At 37.3% G+C, this 17,788-nt stretch overlaps 2 protein-coding genes and 1 long non-coding RNA gene across 3 annotated transcripts in view; 2 read left to right on the top strand and 1 right to left on the bottom strand.

Moving 5' to 3' along the window:
• LOC140804785 (uncharacterized) overlaps nucleotides 1–3,505 on the top strand; it is a 29,970-nt gene extending 26,465 nt beyond the window's left edge. Inside the window, exons 3-4 of the long non-coding RNA XR_012112201.1 lie at nucleotides 2,647–2,811; nucleotides 3,293–3,505. This is a non-coding gene — a long non-coding RNA (uncharacterized lncRNA). The remainder of the gene's footprint in view (nucleotides 1–2,646; nucleotides 2,812–3,292) is intronic.
• Nucleotides 3,506–5,247: 1,742 nt separating this feature from the next.
• Nucleotides 5,248–6,943, top strand: LOC140805373 (uncharacterized). Its single transcript, XM_073161644.1, has 3 exons — nucleotides 5,248–5,885; nucleotides 6,029–6,155; nucleotides 6,363–6,943. Exons 1-3 carry the CDS (start codon nucleotides 5,248–5,250, stop codon nucleotides 6,936–6,938), a joined length of 1,341 nt encoding a protein of 446 aa, XP_073017745.1. The 3' UTR covers nucleotides 6,939–6,943.
• A 3,182-nt stretch (nucleotides 6,944–10,125) lies between these two features.
• On the bottom strand, nucleotides 10,126–10,863 carry LOC140805372 (uncharacterized). Its single transcript, XM_073161643.1, has 2 exons — nucleotides 10,509–10,863; nucleotides 10,126–10,424 (listed from the first exon to the last, which is right to left on the bottom strand). Exons 1-2 carry the CDS (start codon nucleotides 10,861–10,863, stop codon nucleotides 10,126–10,128), a joined length of 654 nt encoding a protein of 217 aa, XP_073017744.1.
• Between the last annotated feature and the right edge of the window lie 6,925 nt (nucleotides 10,864–17,788).

Here is a 17,788-nt window from a genome sequence, read left to right as displayed (position 1 = left end):
GATCACATTAATGCACAACCCTCTTATTCAAATGACAGATTGGTCGTTATTCACACCCCTCAAGACCAAATGGGTGTTAGACAACCAGTTACTGAAGTTCCACAAATTGCTGATGAAAATCCAGTAGATCCAGTTGTCAATGAAGAACAACAAGAAATTGTTGATCAACCAAACAACCTTAGGAGATCTACTAGAATAAGGAGATCAGCAATATCTAGTGATTATGTTGTGTATTTACAAGAATCGGATTTTAACATCGGAGCCGAAAATGATCCTGAAACGTTTTCACAAGCCATGAGTTGTAATGAGTCAAAACTATGGTTTAATGCTATGAAAGAAGAGATGAATTTTATGGGAGTTAATGGAGTCTGGGAACTTGTTCAGTTGCCTGATGGTGTAAAAGCCATTGGATGTAAATGTGTCTTCAAAACAAAGAAAGACTCATTAGGCAACACTGAAAGGTATAAAACAAGACTTGTTGCTAAAGGATTCACTCAGCAGGAAGGAATCGACTACAAGGAGACGTTTTCTCCTGTATCTAAGAAAGATTCTCTTCGTATCATTCTAGCATTAGTTGCACATTTTGACTTAGATTTACAACAAATGGATGTGAAAACAGCTTTTCTCAATGGAGAACTAGAGGAAGAAGTTTATATGAAACAACCTGAAGGATTCTTCTCTAGTAATGGTGAGAAATTGGTTTGTAAGCTTAAGAAATCTATATATGGATTGAAACAAGCTTCCCGTCAATGGTATTTAAAATTTCATGATGTTATCTCTTCATTCGTATTCGTTGAGAACCCCATAGATCAATGTATATACCAGAAGGTCAGTGGGAGCAAGATTTGTTTCATTATTCTATATGTGGATGATATATTACTTGCAACCAATGATAAGGGTCTGTTATACGAGGTGAAACAATTCCTCTCTAAAAACTTTGATATGAAGGATATGGGCGATGCATCTTATGTCATTGGCATTAAGATACATAGAGACCGAATTCGAGGTATAATAGGTCTGTCTCAAGAAACCTATATCAACAAAGTTTTAGAGAGATATCGGATGAAAGATTGTTCACCAAGTATAGCTCCCGTTGTGAAAGGCGATAAATTCAATTTGAGCCAATGCCCAAAGAATGATCTAGAGCGGGAAAAATTGAAAAACATTCCTTATGCTTATGCTGTCAGAAGCTTAATGTATGCTCAGGTTTGCACTAGACCTGACATTGCATTTATTGTTGGGATGTTGGGAAGATATAAGAGTAATCCAGGTTTAGATCACTGGAAAGCTGCAAAGAAACTCATGAGGTACCTTCAAGGGACCAAAGATTATATGCTTATGTTCAGACGAACTGAAAATTTGGAAGTAATTGGCTACTCTGATCCAGACTACGCTGGCTGCATTGACTCAAGAAAATCCACTTCAGGATATATTTTCATGCTAGCTGGTGGAGCTGTATCTCGGAGAAGTGCAAAGCAGACATTGACTGCTACTTCCACTTTGGAAGCTGAGTTCGTAGCTTGTTTTGAGGCAACCTCACATAGTGTATGGTTGAAGAGTTTCATTTCAGGGCTTAGAATTATGAATTCTATATCTAGGCCATTAAGAATATATTGTGACAAATCAGCTGCTGTTTTTATATCTAAAAATAACAAAAGTGGTAGTCGAAGCAAGCATATCGACATTAAGTATTTAGCCATACGAGAACGTGTTGAAGATAAAACCATGGTTATCAAGCACATTAGCACTGAATTGATGATTGCAGATCCTTTGACTAAAGGCATGCCACCATTGAAATTTAAGGATCATACAGAAAGAATGGGACTTGGTTCTTTTATAAAATTTTGTTGTAAAAACAAAATTAATGAAACTCATTAAGTTATGATATTTTTCATATTCAGTTATGTACATATTCAGTTATCATGAAAAATATCAATAAAGTTGGACCTCGAATAAACATAGGGTTTATTCATTAAGTTATTTGAGATATATAATACATTGTGATACATTAAAGATAATAATCGTTTTTAGATGACCTATTGCCATGATTCATGTATTTTAATTTCTCCTATGATAAATGAGATATACAGGTCAAGTGGGAGAATGTAAGAAAATTGTGACCCGTAAAATAAACGTGTTGAAAATGACGACGGTCATTGCCAACAATTGTTGAAAATTTTGTACACGCCAGCCTCAAATTTTGAAAATTAAGATGCATATACAAATTTGGTTTGAATCTCGAGCTCCCAAAACACTCGGTGATGGTATGAGTGTGCATATAAATACCGAAGGCATTGAGGTCCCTAAACACACAATCTCATACAGAAAATACACCATCTAAAGGAGTGTTGAAGTGTTTAGAAGGCTTCAATCGAAAAGAAATCAGAAAGCTTCAACAAATTTTCAATGGCCGGAGGTAACACTCGATTTAAGCTTCCGCATATTATATCATGTTTATATATACGTGAAAACATGATTTTTGAGAAAATCTCTAACACCTCAAACTCAGATGACTTACTCGAGCTTTTAGCAAAAAAAAAGGCCCTTTTCTTGATTTTATTTTGAAAAGGAGTAATGCTGATTTGTATCTGAGGATATCTTGGCTGTGTGGTTGGCATGAAAATTTATGTTCTATAACTTGATCAGGTCTCAGTATGTTGATAAGGCGTCAAACACGCCTGATAGGACGAATGAAGTGACCGGAGCATATGCTGAACAATGTGTTGGTTTAGCCAAAGAACTCGGTATCCCATCAATTAATTTATGGTCCAAGATGCAGGAAACCGAGGGTTGGCAGAAAAAATTCTCAAGGTTTGTTTGTTCATCTGAGGCCTGTATAATACTAGTCTGATACTAGGACACATACTAGTAAAGTTGAGCACGAACATAACTCACTTAAAGTTGAGCTCTAGTAGTGCTGACCTCAAGCGCGACTACCTATCTAACTACACGAGGACTTGAATATTCAATTGTTGTATTTGACGCCCAGTCACGTCAAGAAGGCTTGAAGTTTTTTGAATAGCTTGAATTGGCTCAACTATTACTTATGTTTCTTGAATCTCTTGCTGAATCAAGTTCCTTATCAAAAAATTTATAATGTATTGTAATTATGTAACATTGAGCATCTCGACGATCACTTGATATTAACTACGTGCGCTTTATTTCGACCAAGATGCTCATGTGTTGGGTTGGTGCACTCACAATGATGATCTCCTGACGTTGGCCATTCAATGAATTTATAAACCATCATGATCAAACCATTGTAGAAGTAATACCTGCTCTTTTTTTACAGTGACTGGCTTACACCTTACGCCGGAAGGAAACGCTATCGTTTTCCAGGAAGTTAATAAAGTTTTCGATGAAGCCGGATTCTCAACCCTGTCGTATGATTTCCCCCCTCATACGGAGATCGACTGAAAGAATCCCGGAAAAACTTTCCTCAGCAACGCTCTGGGGTGCAATATATAGTTCATTTGTTAAAGGCCTTAAAGCCAACATCTTCTTCTATCTGCATTATATGATAGATGAGATACTACTGTGGGCGTTACCCTAACTTTATTTCGACGAGTAAGATCTTACCACACATACAATTTAAAAAAAAAAAAAAAAGTGGATAAGATCTTGCGACACATACAATTTAAAAAAAAAAAAGTGGGTCTTATACATGCATGGACAAATCTTGATAATCCATCCTATCATGTGCTTAACATGTTTTAACTTTTTTGTTTATAACTTTCTTTATTATTCTTTTTATTTCAAATTAACTTCTCCTCTGGCCTAGATTTAATGTTTTTATGTAAAAAAAAAAACTAGAATTTCCAACTTTTGGGCCTTTCTCCACGACAATTAGATGTGCACAAGTATGGACTTATGGTATTGTATTATAAAATAAATGACAAAATTAACAACCAATTTTGGCATTAATATTCACTTTGAATACCAATTAAGTAATTCTGAATTTAATGTCATTAGTAAGAAAAGATAATTTCTACGGTTACCAGCTTTAATTAGTCAGCATTTCTTTCCTTCTAATTAATGTTATTGGGGATAATCACGTCATTTGGATAGTATTCCTTCATAGATTTTTTTTTATTAAAAAAAAGTTATTCGTTCAAGAGAAGTTGGATAATAAAGTTCTAAGGTACACAAAAATTAGATAGACCTTGTATTTATACATATAAATAAATTAAATTAAATTTTTAAAAGAACTTTAGTTTGGTGAATAATGCCACTACATGTGTATAAATTGACTTGCACATATAACATTGTATATTTATTAAGAGGATTATATTCACAAATTTAGAAGAATATAAAACTATATATTAGAAAAATTACATATTCATCATTCTACTTGTGAATTGTTGCAACTTGCAAGCTTAATGCAATTTAGATAAAGGCGAGTTTTCTATGAGATGGTGTCACATATCTTTATCGTGAGACGTGTCGACCATGTTCATACATACAATAAAAATTAATACTTTTGACATAAAATATAATATTTCATGGGTTGGTTCGAGGTTGAGATTTGTTTAACAAAATTGACCTATTAAAGAGTCTCATAAGAGTTTTTGTGTTTAGATAATTTACAGTTAGAGTGGGTCTCATATTAGACCTTCTCACGGATCACAGGTCAACCCTACCCATATTCACAATAAAAAGTAATACTCTTAGTATAAAAAATAATATTTTTTCATGGGTGATCCAAATAAGAGATCCGTCTGACAAATAGGACTCATGAGACCGTCTCAAACAAGTTTTTGCCTTATATTTATTGGTCAATAAATAAAGACAAAAATTTGTGTGAGACGGTCTCACGGGTCTAATTTATGAGACGGATCTCTTATTTGGGTCATCCATGAAAAAGTATTATATTTTATGCTAAGAGTATTACTTTTTATTGTGAATATGCGTAGGTTTGACCCGTATCACATATTAGTATCCGTGAGACAGTCTCACATGAGACTCACTCATGAATAAATTCAACAGTATCTTTATCTTCGTATTTAATCTTGAAATTGTTCTCACTTGGTAATTACCCATTTTTTGGAATAAAGTTCTTTGACTAAAGTCAATCTCGTGTGCATGAATGCAACCCCCACCGTCAGATCAACCCACAAATCAATGGTCAAGATGAATTTATTACAACATTAAATGTCTCTTTATTCATAAATAAATACATAAATTCAAAGGAATTCCGACAAAGATTTGCAGCATAGCATTCTTCTTCATCCCTTCAAATGCTCTTCAATGGAGTCCACTTCAACGCGTGGAATTGACCATCATGCCCCTCTACCAATTTGTTCGTCCAACAATATTATTGACTTGAAACTCGAAATCTCACACCAAGATTTTTGCATGGAGAATTTACAGTCTTCAAAGAGTTACCTCCAAGATTTCAACCATCTTGATCATTTCCCTGTGGCTTCGTCGCCGTTTAATCCGGATATGGGGATCCGCATGGATGATGATTTCAATAGTTTTGAACCCTTTTTCCACGACTCTTCTTCTGATTTCGAATTATACAAGAATGATCAGGAAAATTGTAGAGCTAGCACTGGTGCATTAGTCATGCAGAATTTCAAAGATGAAGGATTGTTCCTGAATTTTTTGAATAAACCAATGGGGGTCGAAACATCCATAATCTGTGAAGACCCTCAGCCATTGTCCTTTGTTTTTCATGACGATCATGATCGGAATTCGCGTGTTTCTGATGGTGATGTAACTGTAAGTGACAAAAAGGATGGTGTAAAAAGAAGCAAAAATGTGAGAACTAAGAATAGTGATCACATCAATATTGAGGGCGAACCGGCAACCGCTAAAAAGTCAGGTAGAGACCGGAAGAAGACCAAATCAGCCAAAGGGCAATGGACCATTGAAGAAGACGAGTAAGAAATGAAGAAACGAATAAGCAAAATCTATCCCAGAAACATATATATCTTTTACTATATATTTATATTCTTCAACTCTTTTTGGGATTTTGTTTTTTGTTTTTTTGACAGTTTGAATTCTTTATTATGTGACTGTGCAGACTTTTGATCCAATTGGTGGAGAAATATGGAGTGAGAAAATGGTCACAAATTGCGCAAGTGCTGAAGGGGAGAATAGGGAAGCAATGCAGAGAGAGATGGCATAACCACTTGAGGCCTGATATTAAAGTTGGATTTAATTATTTCTCATTCTTTAAATATTTTTTTTAAAAAAAAAATATCTACACTGATCAGGCTATGATATACAATCTAGCATTTTGAATATTGAGATTCACGGACATGCTCATTGCGCTTGTCTTCTCATAATTTTACTTTTAGTCTTTAGGCTTTATTCTAAATATAATTAATATATTTTTGCAATTGTTTACATCCCAGAAGGACTTATGGACAGAGGAGGAAGACAGAATTTTGATCGAGGCTCATGCGGAAGTAGGTAACAAATGGGCAGAAATCACCAAAAAACTACCCGGGAGGACTGAGAATTCAATCAAGAATCATTGGAATGCAACTAAAAGAAGACAGTTTTCCAGAAGAAAATGCAGGACAAAATGGCCAAAACCAAGTTCCCTCCTCCAAAACTATATCAAAAGCCTTAATTTCGATAAAGGAAGTAGTAGCAAATCAAAAACCGGTGCACAAACTGATCAAAAGGAAGGCCTGAATGTTTCTTCACCACAGAAGTTAGAAACAGAGTTATGCCCAGTTGATCAGATGTTGCCCGAATATGACTTTGATGAGATTCCAGAGTTCAGTTTTGATGATGATCGTGACTTGTTCGAAGACAGAGGTATGGAGTCCTTTATCGGTGATACACCGAGAGATCAATTCTCAGAAATTGATGATGTTATGTGTTTTGACGTGGAGTTGCCATTTGATCTGCATGGTGGAGTGAAGAAGGAGGTCGATTTTTTCGACGACGAGGATATAGAGCTCATGGACTTGATCTCTTGAAAGCCAAATTTCCAAGAGGCGAAAAAAATATCGTGAGAATTCATAATAATTCAGTGTAAAGCATTTGGGAACCTGAAAATGAATTGATCAAGTTCGAGTATAGAACTTGGTTCTGATGGGACTATGTTCTTTTTTCCTATTTCCACAATTTGAATTAATGAATCCTTTGGCGCACCTCTGTTTCTGCATGTATTTATATGGGTTTTATTTCCTTGTGAATATAAAATCACCATGGGAGTTGAAGGCGCGCAGACTCAAACCAGGTCAGAAAAGTACATTATAGACAGGAATCGAACCTGACTTTCATATCAAAGAGTTCAGATTGTCACCGAATTTAATTACGGTCAGCCGCCAACTTACGAAACTCACCTGCGAATCTCATGAAAAATCTTGCAGGATCCAACATTATCAATAATCTGTAAGTTGCAAGCAAATAAATTTACAGATGTTGGTAAGAAGTGGCAAACTTTTTCGACCACTATTGTCCAGTAATTTACACTATATTACATGGCATTGCAATGGAATAATCACAACTATAGTTATAGTTAGATACATAAATAAAAATTACACATGCAACGGAATATTTCAACTCAAAAAACTTTACACAAATAAAATAACATACAAAATATTATGCACAACTGAACACAGTTGTTGTAATTAGGTGTTGTGTCTGTGATTAGGTTGTTGGATCTCGATTTTCTCGTGCTCAAACGCAGCAGAAGTTTAAAATTTTGATTTGGGCTATCGTATGATTTATATGATCAAACATTCATAGGGTGTTAGAATTTTATACCTCTGGAGAAGTATTCACACGGCTATGATGAAATATTCACACGGCTCCAACTATTTCGGAGTTAGCGGAGATAGCTCTTGATGAATTCCCTACGAACGTTTTTCAGAAACTCCTTTCTTTATTCTTTTAATCAGGTCCACGACTAGATGATTTGTTCCTCTTCTAATTTGCACTAGAAAAATTAGAAGAAATTTTTAAGTTAGAGATTAAAACCGAGAGGCGGCTCAACCCTAAACTCTAACCAAGGTGGTCGAAATTTGGAGAGGAGTAGGAGAGTGATTCGAAATTTGTGTCTTGTGGTGGCTAGGGTTATGGCCTCTCAACACCTTTTTATAATTAAGTCATGACCTTAATACACATAATTAACATTAATGAGCTTGATTAATTAATTGAGCTAGGTCAATTAATTTAATCAAAGTCCATTAAAAACTTTAATTATTTAGTATGTTGGACTTGTACTCCCACAAACCCATTAAACATATTTCCTACCAATTTTAATTTAATATTTAACAAACTCAACTTTTGATCTTAATAAATTAAATACATTATAAATTCAACATTTGAATTTAATATTACAAATTCAACTCCTTGAATTTACCACCTCCAAAATTTAATATTTAATAAACTCAAATTTTGAGTTTAATAAATTAAATTCTCAAAATTTATAAATTTCTTCTCTCAAAATTTAATTATCATAAATTCAATTTCTTGAATTTACTATATCATAATATAAATTCAACTTCTTGAATTTATTCTTTCAACTGGAACAAACGATCCAGTGCTTGTGTGACCCTCAATGGTTTAGGGATACAGCTAGCCGTCGTTTACAACTCCTTGTGATTCAGGACATAATCCTTTATTCATGCTCACCCTTATTTGCCCCATTCTATGTATCAACATTGATCATTAGAATGTCAGAAATCATATTTCTGATTAAATCCATCGAACCATGGTAAGAGCGTCTAGTAGCATCGTCTCATGATTCCCTAGGTATCACTGATAGTGCGTGCAAGAATCAGTTGATTATGATTAGCGTACAGTATGGTCCCTTCACCTCATATATCCCGATCGAATCTGCAACCATTGGTTCATCGAGGGTTGTATAATAATTCGATAACTATGTGATACATATAAATAGTGGCATCGCATGTATCATTGGAAAACTCCTTCTCCAATGTACATCTCATACTCTGGCCAGATATTCTATGCACTATTATTTCATCAGATCACATAGGATATCCACACTCGTAGGTGAGCGATGAATTCCCGACTACAATTCAATGACTCATATATGTGTCGTAACTGTACCCAACCTCGCCACCTGATGGCTCACCTGGCCGGTAAACGAGTCAAAGCACAACCCTAGCATATAAAGTCTCAATGTTGTCCCGGGTCGTAAGGAATAATTGTGTACCATCATAACCACAGGCCTCTCGATGAATGATAACCATTTGAAAGTCCGAGGGAGGTTTGTTCGGTATAATCATCATATGACTACCCATCTACATGTTTGGACATCTCTATGCCCTTACCAAGAAACGCAGTACACAACATCACAGATGCTAGTCTCGAGCTCAAGCAACCTTTATCCATGTTTTAGGCGGCTGAATCGACTTGCAACTTATTTAGATCATACAGTGTTTACAAATGAGTTTCAACATCGAATTATGATTCGTTTCTATTAAAGTATAATAAAGGTCTTTATCTATGTTTGATAACATGGGTATACAGATAAAGAAATAATAAATAATGAAATAATGAATTATATTAAATTAAAGATTGTTTATTACAATTGAGTCAATGAAATCACTGACCAACGGTTGGCTTACAGGACATCTACTCTAACATAGGTGTTGTGAAGCCGAAGATCCTTTTGATGAACAACTCCAGGGGTGGAGTCAGGATTCAAAATTACCTGGGGCTGGTTCCGTCTCATGATGTATTTAATAAATAATTAATTAACTAAAAAAGTTTAAATAAAAAATATATAAACATTGATTTCATTAAAGCATAAAACAAGAGTATTTAATATGTAAACATTGACTTCACGAAAACATAAAACAAGAGTATGTAATATTTAATACCTTCAAAATAATGGAGCTAAAACACTACTAAAGTTGTGCTCTTTGATTGTTCTTAGACTAAAACTCATTAATTATTAAAACGTTATCAGTTTTTTCTGCCAAATCTCGTTCGATGTAGATTATCATAGAATCTCCGAAAAAATCTACTTCCATCTTGTTACGAAGGGCTGTTTTAACAAGTTTCATTGCTGAAAATGTCCGTTCCGTTGTTGATGTAGAAACGGAGAGAGTTAAAAACAAAACGAATCAACATGTCAATTAAATAAATATATCAGATTCGATAAATTAGTAAACAATAAAAACATATAAATCACCTGTCAATCAACTCGTAGGTTCCTGACTTATTTGTCTCAATTAATCTTCGACATAATTTAGAAATAGTTAATATATTCTGAAATCTTTCGTGGCCAGCAACATCAAGTTTATAGTGATCCAATTGCATTCTCAAGTGATGCAAATATTGTGAATCGAAGTCAAGATAATAGAATTTCTCAGCAAGTTGATAGATATGATAAACATTAAGAATCTTAAAGTTTTCTTTAGGTTCCAAAGCACAACTAAGTTTAAGAAGTTCAACTGCCTCGTCCTTGAATCTATTAAGCTCTTCAACTAGAAAATCTATAATAGCTGTAAATACATCAAATCTATAGTGGTGCTCAACTGTGATTGAATCATTATGTTAACAAGAACGACCTGCACCAGATTTATAACAAGCTTCCATCTGAGGTATCTCAATGTCATACTTGACACAAAGTTCTTTCACATGACTAAGTAGGAGATCAAATCTTTCTTCTCTCAAAGTACCAAGCAAAGTTTTAATCGCTAAAACATAATCCATTGCACTTAAATATATAGAGATTTTTCTTGCAATGCTCGACAAAGCAGATTTGTTATCCCCCATTATCTTATGCATCAAGTGTAATATGAATATGAAATCAAAAGACTTCATCGGAATCAATGCACCACTAACTTCACCACGATTGGAATTAGAAGCTCCATCATTCACCATATTTTCTAACACAGTAATCACAGAGCTATACATATCCATCATGATACAAAGTGAGTCGAAATTAGAACTCCAACGAGTCTTTCCAAGTCGTAATAAGTTTCCAATTTGTTTACATCATCTACCTTTATCATGTTCACCAGTAGCTACCATATGTGCAACTTCAATTCTTTGAGCAGAATGTAACTCACCGTGCCGTTTAGGAGATGCATTGATGAGATTACAAATGGAATTCAATTTTGGAAAGAATAACCAAATGGATACCTCTTTTTCAGCAACTACAGTTAATGCTAGTTGAAGCCGGTGAGAAAAACAATGTACATAATATGCACACGAGCAATCTTTCAAGAAAAGATCCTGCAATCCATTCCAAGAACCGCGCATATTGCTAGCACCATCATATCGCTGTCCACGCATGTTGTGCATATGCAAGTCATAACGACCAAGTGCATCAGATATTTCTTTCTTCAGTGTTGCAGCAGTTGTATCTATCACGTGTACAATGGAAAAGAACCACTCTCGTAAAAATCCTCCAGTATCCACAAATCTTAATAAAATAGCCATCTGCTCCTTGTTAGATGCATCTCTCGCTTCATCAACTAAAATGCAGAATTTTGCATCCCCAATTTCTCTACGAATCTTGGCTCTCACTTGGTTGGAAATTGTAACATCCCGAAAATATGAAGGTCCACGTAAACCACATGCATACAAGTTATTAAATTTTTTTGGTATTTTATTAAACTGTTTTAAAGCAGTAAATGCATGTTTATTTCATTAATTACGTGTTTAATTATTTTTATGTATTTTATGTATAATTCATGCATGATAGGATTTAATTCATGAAATTTTAAAAGTTCATGCATTAGGGTTTCTAGATGCATTTTACGCTCGAACGAGGAACGGAGACCGGAGAATTTTCAGGAAAATTATTTATTACATGATTTATTTTTATAAATTAATTTAAGGTGTTTTAAGTGTATTTTTCAAAAATGGGATTTTATTGGGTATTTTTACCCGCATGAATTTATTTTAACGGTGCACAAATTTTATCGAATCGGAGGAATTTTTGAGGGTTCGACTAATATTTTCAAAATCTTTCCAAAACGAAATATTTTTTTGGGAGTGCATTTGGATTCAATGGGGCCACCTTTAAACTTTTGGGCTTAAATAATTCTTTTAAACTTTTGATTTACATCTAAGGCCCATTTATTTAATCCTAAACCTTATATTTAGCAGCTAAGCATTTCCCTAAGCTCCCACTAAACCTAATTACATTTGGGCAGCCGCCCACCCCCTCCACTCACAAGCTTCCTCGTGATTTGCTGCTGCAATTTTTCGGTGAAGCCATTTTCCTCCTCAAGCAAAGATCTTCTTCCTTCGGTTGTTGGTTCCTCGATAGTTTTTCCTTAAGCAAACAGCAGGCACGCATGTATCCTTGTTCCTTTGCATCACTCACGCTATATTGAAGAGAAATGTGTGATATATTGTGTAATTCTTTCGGTCCATGCATAAACGTTCCTCGGCATTGACTTGAGTTCCATCCGTTGCATTTTTCTTTGTACCTCTCACGTTTTTCTTACTATGATGTAGAGGGGCTGCTGGTGTAGTGTATGAGGATCATTTTTGTCGAAGGTGTTTGGGCTAAAAATAATTAATTATGAAGCTCACATTAATCACAAGCCAAATTAAATTGTATAGGTCTGTTAAGTGTGGCGGATGGATTTTTAATCAATTCAAAAACTAGTAAAAAGCGCCAAAGGAGAGAAAAACGTGGGAGGTTGAGATCGTGGCGTGAAAAGCGGGGACGTGAATCATGGGGGAGTGGAGTGAAACGGCACAGCGATGGAGAGAAAAGGGATCGGCAAAGACTGACAAAGGACACACAGACAAGACAACTCAACTCTACAGACAAATCTGCAAATACTCTCTGCAAAAAATTCAATCTTCAAGTTTTAGTTTTTCAAGCGTTTCAATATATTTCTAGCATTTTACGTCTTCTCATTCTAGATTTCAGCAACAATTTATTATATTTTTCATGTCTTTGATGAATTCCTACAGTTTTGTAAATTCAAAATCATATCAGGGGTTTATTTGCATCAATTTCCAATAGTTTTCTTTATTTTTGGCATTGCATTTGTTTTAGGAGACTATAACTGACGGTCGAATTTAGAATTCACGTCGCTTGGTTTTAGAAGTTAGATTTTTATCATTTCACACAAATCGGTGCACTTTCGCACCTGGCACGCCCGCAACACCAAATATTGTGCAAACATATTTTTGGCACGTCCGGTGGGACCTCACTATGCCGCCAAGAAGAAAAGAAAACGTGAATCAGGAGGGTGGGGAGTCTCTGGCGAATCAAGAGGGAACTCAAGCGCCTCAGCCAGAGCAACACGCTGTTGAACCACAGGTTGAAGAAATGGATTTACATATTCCTACTACGTATGATCAAGTCTCAAACAGAGTGATTGAAGAACTGACTGCTACAAAGATTGAGGAAATCTCATTGGCATTATCTAAGGCGATGGCTGACTGTTTGAAAACCATTTTGTGTAAGCCGAGTCAGTCCCTTCGAGGAGAGCAAAATACCACTGTCAAAGAGGCTGACCAGGGAAGCAACCAAGTTCATGAATCCGATCAGGGAGTGGGAAACTCTCCTAAATCATCCAGAGAGAAGGTATACACCACCTCACAAGAGAGAAGAAACCTTAGGGGGGAGATCTCAGCCATATCCACGTGCTCATGGAGTGGGGAGCTTGAAACAACCAGTTACTCAAGTGTACAGCGTGACCAATCCTCTGTACCAACCGGGAGTTTATGATGACATATTGCACATGGATCATCAAGGAGTGGATGAGGGCTTCCCAGGAGGTAATTTTGGTTTAAATGCAGGGTTCCAAGCTCGGGGGGCAAATTACTACCATCACCAACTCCCCGCTCGGAACATGCACGGGATTGATCCAGAAATGGTGAGAGAAGCTGTTCAAGAGTTATATGGGCCGGCCTTGAAACAGATTGGCCGCCCAGAGTTCCACAAACACTATCCAGACTACATTGACGTGAATAACCCGTACCCAAGGGGTTATAGAGTTCATGATTTCAGTTTATTCTCTGGGGAGGATGGCCAGTCCAGGATGGAACACATAGCCAGATTCACCATCCAGTGCGGGGAATTAGCCAACTTGGAGAACTTCAACAATCTAAAGTTGCGGCTATTCCCGAATTCCCTCACTGGGACTGCATTCGCCTGGTATGCCTCACTCCCCAGAAATTCAGCGATGATTTGGCAAGAGATGGAAAGACAATTTCACATTCAATTCTATAGAACAGAGCCTGAAGTGTGCATTGCGGACTTATCCAGAATCACTCAAAAGAAAGGAGAGTCTGTGGAATATTTCTTAGACAAGTTCAAGAAGATGAAGAATAGGTACAAGGTGTTCATACCGGAGACCGAGTTCGTGAAGATGGCACAAAAGGGGCTAGATTTTGAATTGAGGAAGAAATTCCAGGGAATCGAGTTCAGGGATTTCTTCGAGCTAGCTGCCAAAGTGGCTGAATACGAAGAACTATTGCGGGAAGAGTCATACAAGAAGAAAACTACTATGGGGTCTTATTATCAGGAGGTGGAAGAGGTGCATTGGCAGAGATTCAATCGGCCGGGTCTTGCACAGTTTCCCTGCTAAAAAAGAAGCCAACAGAGAAGAACAACTCCCAACTCCCCAAAGACATGCCGTATACATTCGATGTATCAAAGACCCAAGAAGTTTTCGACTTCCTGGTGAAAGAAAAGTTCATCACATTCCCGCCTGATCACAAGATGCCACCCACAGAAGAGCTGAAGGGATGAGAGTATTGTAAATACCACAACTCCTATAATCATGCCACCAAATCTTGTTGGGCGTTCAAGAACATTTTTCAAGATAGAATTAACAAGGGAGTTGTGAAATTCCCCAACAAACAAGAGTTTATGGCGGTGGATGATGATCCTTTTCCCCCGGTAGCTTTGGTTAATGTGAGTGTGACAGATTTGAGGGGTCTTCTCAATGAGAAAAGAAGCCGATCCTTTGCAGTGAAAGACCGAGTAATCAAGAAATACTGCATTCCAAAGGGTCAATTGTTTGAAGCTCATGGAAGACATAGTGCCGATCAAATACGAACAGTTCAACCGCGTTTCCCCAGAAATGTTGGTGAATCCGCGGCCTTTAGGCCGAGGAATCAACATTTCCTTGAAAGACCAGTGATGGAAAAACAAAGGTTTAGAGGGGAGTCATCTTGCAATCATTGCCAAAATAGGTATTCGGACAGGAGAAATGCATATGAATTTGAGTCACGAAGGGTGGAAACTAGAAAGTTATCACCTGATCAAGGCAGAGAACAGCGTTCATACGAAATCTCAAAAGGAAAAATGATTGAGAGCAGTGGAGTAAAGCCGAGATATGTCCTTCCAGCCAGAGGGGAGTTCAGTGAGTCTTGGAGAGTGGCCCAACACAAAAAGTTCCCTAGGCCACCGACTAGGACACAAAAGAGACGACTGTTGAGAGAAAGAGCAATTGCAAGAAGAGAGGAGTCCGCTAAGTTGAAAAATGAATCCACAATTGATGTTCCAGCCTCCAGGGAGCCAGTGGGGAGTAAATCCAAGTTCGGAAGATCGGCTACTGAGGATAAGTTTGTTGAAGATGATGATGATTTGTTAAGCGAAGAGGATGATCAAGCAAGAAAAACAATTAATTTTCGCGTTGGAGAATTTCACATCACCGTGAACTGTGCCACAGGAGTGGTGATACTACCCGAGAGATTTAAAATGATGGAAGAAGCGAGTGGGGAGTTGATGCCCCAAGGATCAGTGCAAAAGAAAGAGCATGCAAATAAACTCCCTGAAGGGAGTTCAAGAGTGATTATCAAGGAAGATCACCTGAATAAGCCTAAACAAGTGATACTTGAAAAGCCTACACCGGCCATGACCAAGCACATAAGGCCGTTGTATATCAAAGCCCACTTGAATGGGAAGCCAGTGTCCAGGGTGTTGATTGACAATGGTTCAGCTGTGAATGTTCTTCCAGTAAGAATGCTGAAAAGTCTGGGCAAAAATGAAGAAGACTTGATTCCTTCGGAAGTTTCGGTTGCTGCATTTACAGGGGAAACTACCAAGACCATTGGGGTACTCCCCGCTGATGTTACTGTGGGGAGTATGTCATCTTTATGTGCATTCTTCGTGGTAAACTCCTCCGCAAACTTTCAAGCGTTGTTAGGCAGAGATTTGATCCATGCAAACCAGTGCATACCATCCTCAATGCACCAGCTGTTGTTATTTTAGAAAGGGGATGACGTGGAGGTCATAGAAGCGGATGGACAACCGTTCCAAACAAGTGCAAGTGCAGTAGAGGCCAGATATTACAATGGGGATTTTGGGCCCATCAAAATCCGTGGCAATAGCAAGAAAGAAAATCCACTGTACATGCAAACACCAACTCCAAGCTCGGTGTTGGAAAGAATCCTCAAACCTACTGTTATCGTGCCGTCTAGGCCGATAATTCAGCCGCTGATTGAGAAAATTGATGATTAATTCAAACCAAAAAGGAAAAGAGGTAGCTGCAACCTCTATATGGAAGGCACATGTGCAGCAAGTACTGGACAAACTAAAGGAAGAGGAAGCATGGGACACTTATGGAACTGAAGTTGTCCAAGAAGAAGAATACGAAGATGATGAGCTCCAAGTCGATGAGTTGTTGATGGCGCCATCTCAAATGGAAGATGGCCAACATGAAGTGCAAGACCCATTGGAAGAGATTAACTTGGGGGAGCTTGAGAATCCAAAAGTGGTATAATGTGAGTAAGCTACTGGAAGAGCAGTTGAAGCAAGACTTGATCAGCATGTTGAAGGAATACAGAGATTGTTTTGCATGGAGTTATGATGACATGCCAGGGTTGGACCGAAAATTGGTCGAACACCGACTTCCACTCAAAGAAGGTTTCAAACCATTTCAACAGCCATCTCGTCGCATGTCAAAAGAAGTTGAATTGAAAGTGAAAGAGGAAGTTGAGAAATTGTTAAAGGCCAAGTTTATAAAGCCAATCAGATATACCGAATGGCTTTCGAACATTGTGCCAGTCATGAAAAAGAATGGCAAGGTAAGAATATGCATCGACTTCCGAGACTTGAACTGTGCAACTCCCAAAGATGTATATGTGATGCCGATACCTGATATGTTAATTGATTCAGTGGCTAGACATGAATTGTTATCCTTCATGGACGGATTTTCGGGCTACAACCAGATCAAAATAGCAGAGACTGACACTCACAAAACAGCATTCAGATGCCCGGGAGCTGTTGGTACGTTTGAATGGCTTGTTATGCCATTCGGGCTAAAGAACGCAGGGGCCACGTACCAAAGAGCTATGAACTCGATCTTTCATGACATGATAGGGCATCACATTGAAGTATATATAGATGATATCGTTGTGAAGTCTAAACAAGCCGCTGATCACATTGAACACTTGAGGAAAAGCTTTCAAAGAATGAGGCAACATGAGTTGAAGTTAAATCCATTGAAATGTGCCTTTGGTGTCAAAGCAGGAAACTTTCTGGGATTTCTTGTACATCAGAGGGGAGTTGAAGTGGATAAGAACAGAGCCAAAGCTATTATGGAAGCAAATCCACCTAGAAACAAGAAAGAGTTGCAACGCTTCCTTGGGCAAGTGAATTACTTGAGGCGTTTTATCTCTAACCTTGCAGGGAAGACAAAGGAGTTTTCACAGCTGTTGAAGCTCAAAGACAGCGGAGAGTTCAAATGGGAGGAGCCGCATCAGAAAGCTTTTGATGTGATCAAGAGATATCTATCTAACCCACCTGTCCTCCCAGGTATGGAATGCCCCTTAAATTATACATCTCTGCTGCTCATGAATCAATTGGGTTTCTACTAGTTCAAAATAATCATGAAGGAAATGAACAAGCCATCTATTATTTGAG

This window comes from Primulina eburnea, chromosome 11 (assembly GCF_022965805.1).
Source record: "Primulina eburnea isolate SZY01 chromosome 11, ASM2296580v1, whole genome shotgun sequence".
Classification (NCBI taxonomy): domain Eukaryota; kingdom Viridiplantae; phylum Streptophyta; class Magnoliopsida; order Lamiales; family Gesneriaceae; genus Primulina; species Primulina eburnea.
The sequence above is the reverse complement of the archived record's forward strand: the minus strand, read 5'-3'. Positions and strand labels throughout refer to the sequence as shown.

What these genes read in the sequence shown, in the direction of transcription:
- LOC140805372 (XM_073161643.1), bottom strand. Translation starts at nt 10,863, where the DNA reads ATGGATATGTATAGCTCTGTGATTACTGTGTTAGAAAATATGGTGAAT. An exon ending in TTGTTATAAATCTGGTGCAG is followed by an intron (nt 10,425 to 10,508) that starts GTCGTTCTTGTT and finishes TAGATTTTCTAG; the next exon opens with TTGAAGAGCTTAATAGATTC.
- LOC140805373 (XM_073161644.1), top strand. Translation starts at nt 5,248, where the DNA reads ATGGAGTCCACTTCAACGCGTGGAATTGACCATCATGCCCCTCTACCA. An exon ending in TGGACCATTGAAGAAGACGA is followed by an intron (nt 5,886 to 6,028) that starts GTAAGAAATGAA and finishes GTGACTGTGCAG; the next exon opens with ACTTTTGATCCAATTGGTGG. An exon ending in ACTTGAGGCCTGATATTAAA is followed by an intron (nt 6,156 to 6,362) that starts GTTGGATTTAAT and finishes TTTACATCCCAG; the next exon opens with AAGGACTTATGGACAGAGGA.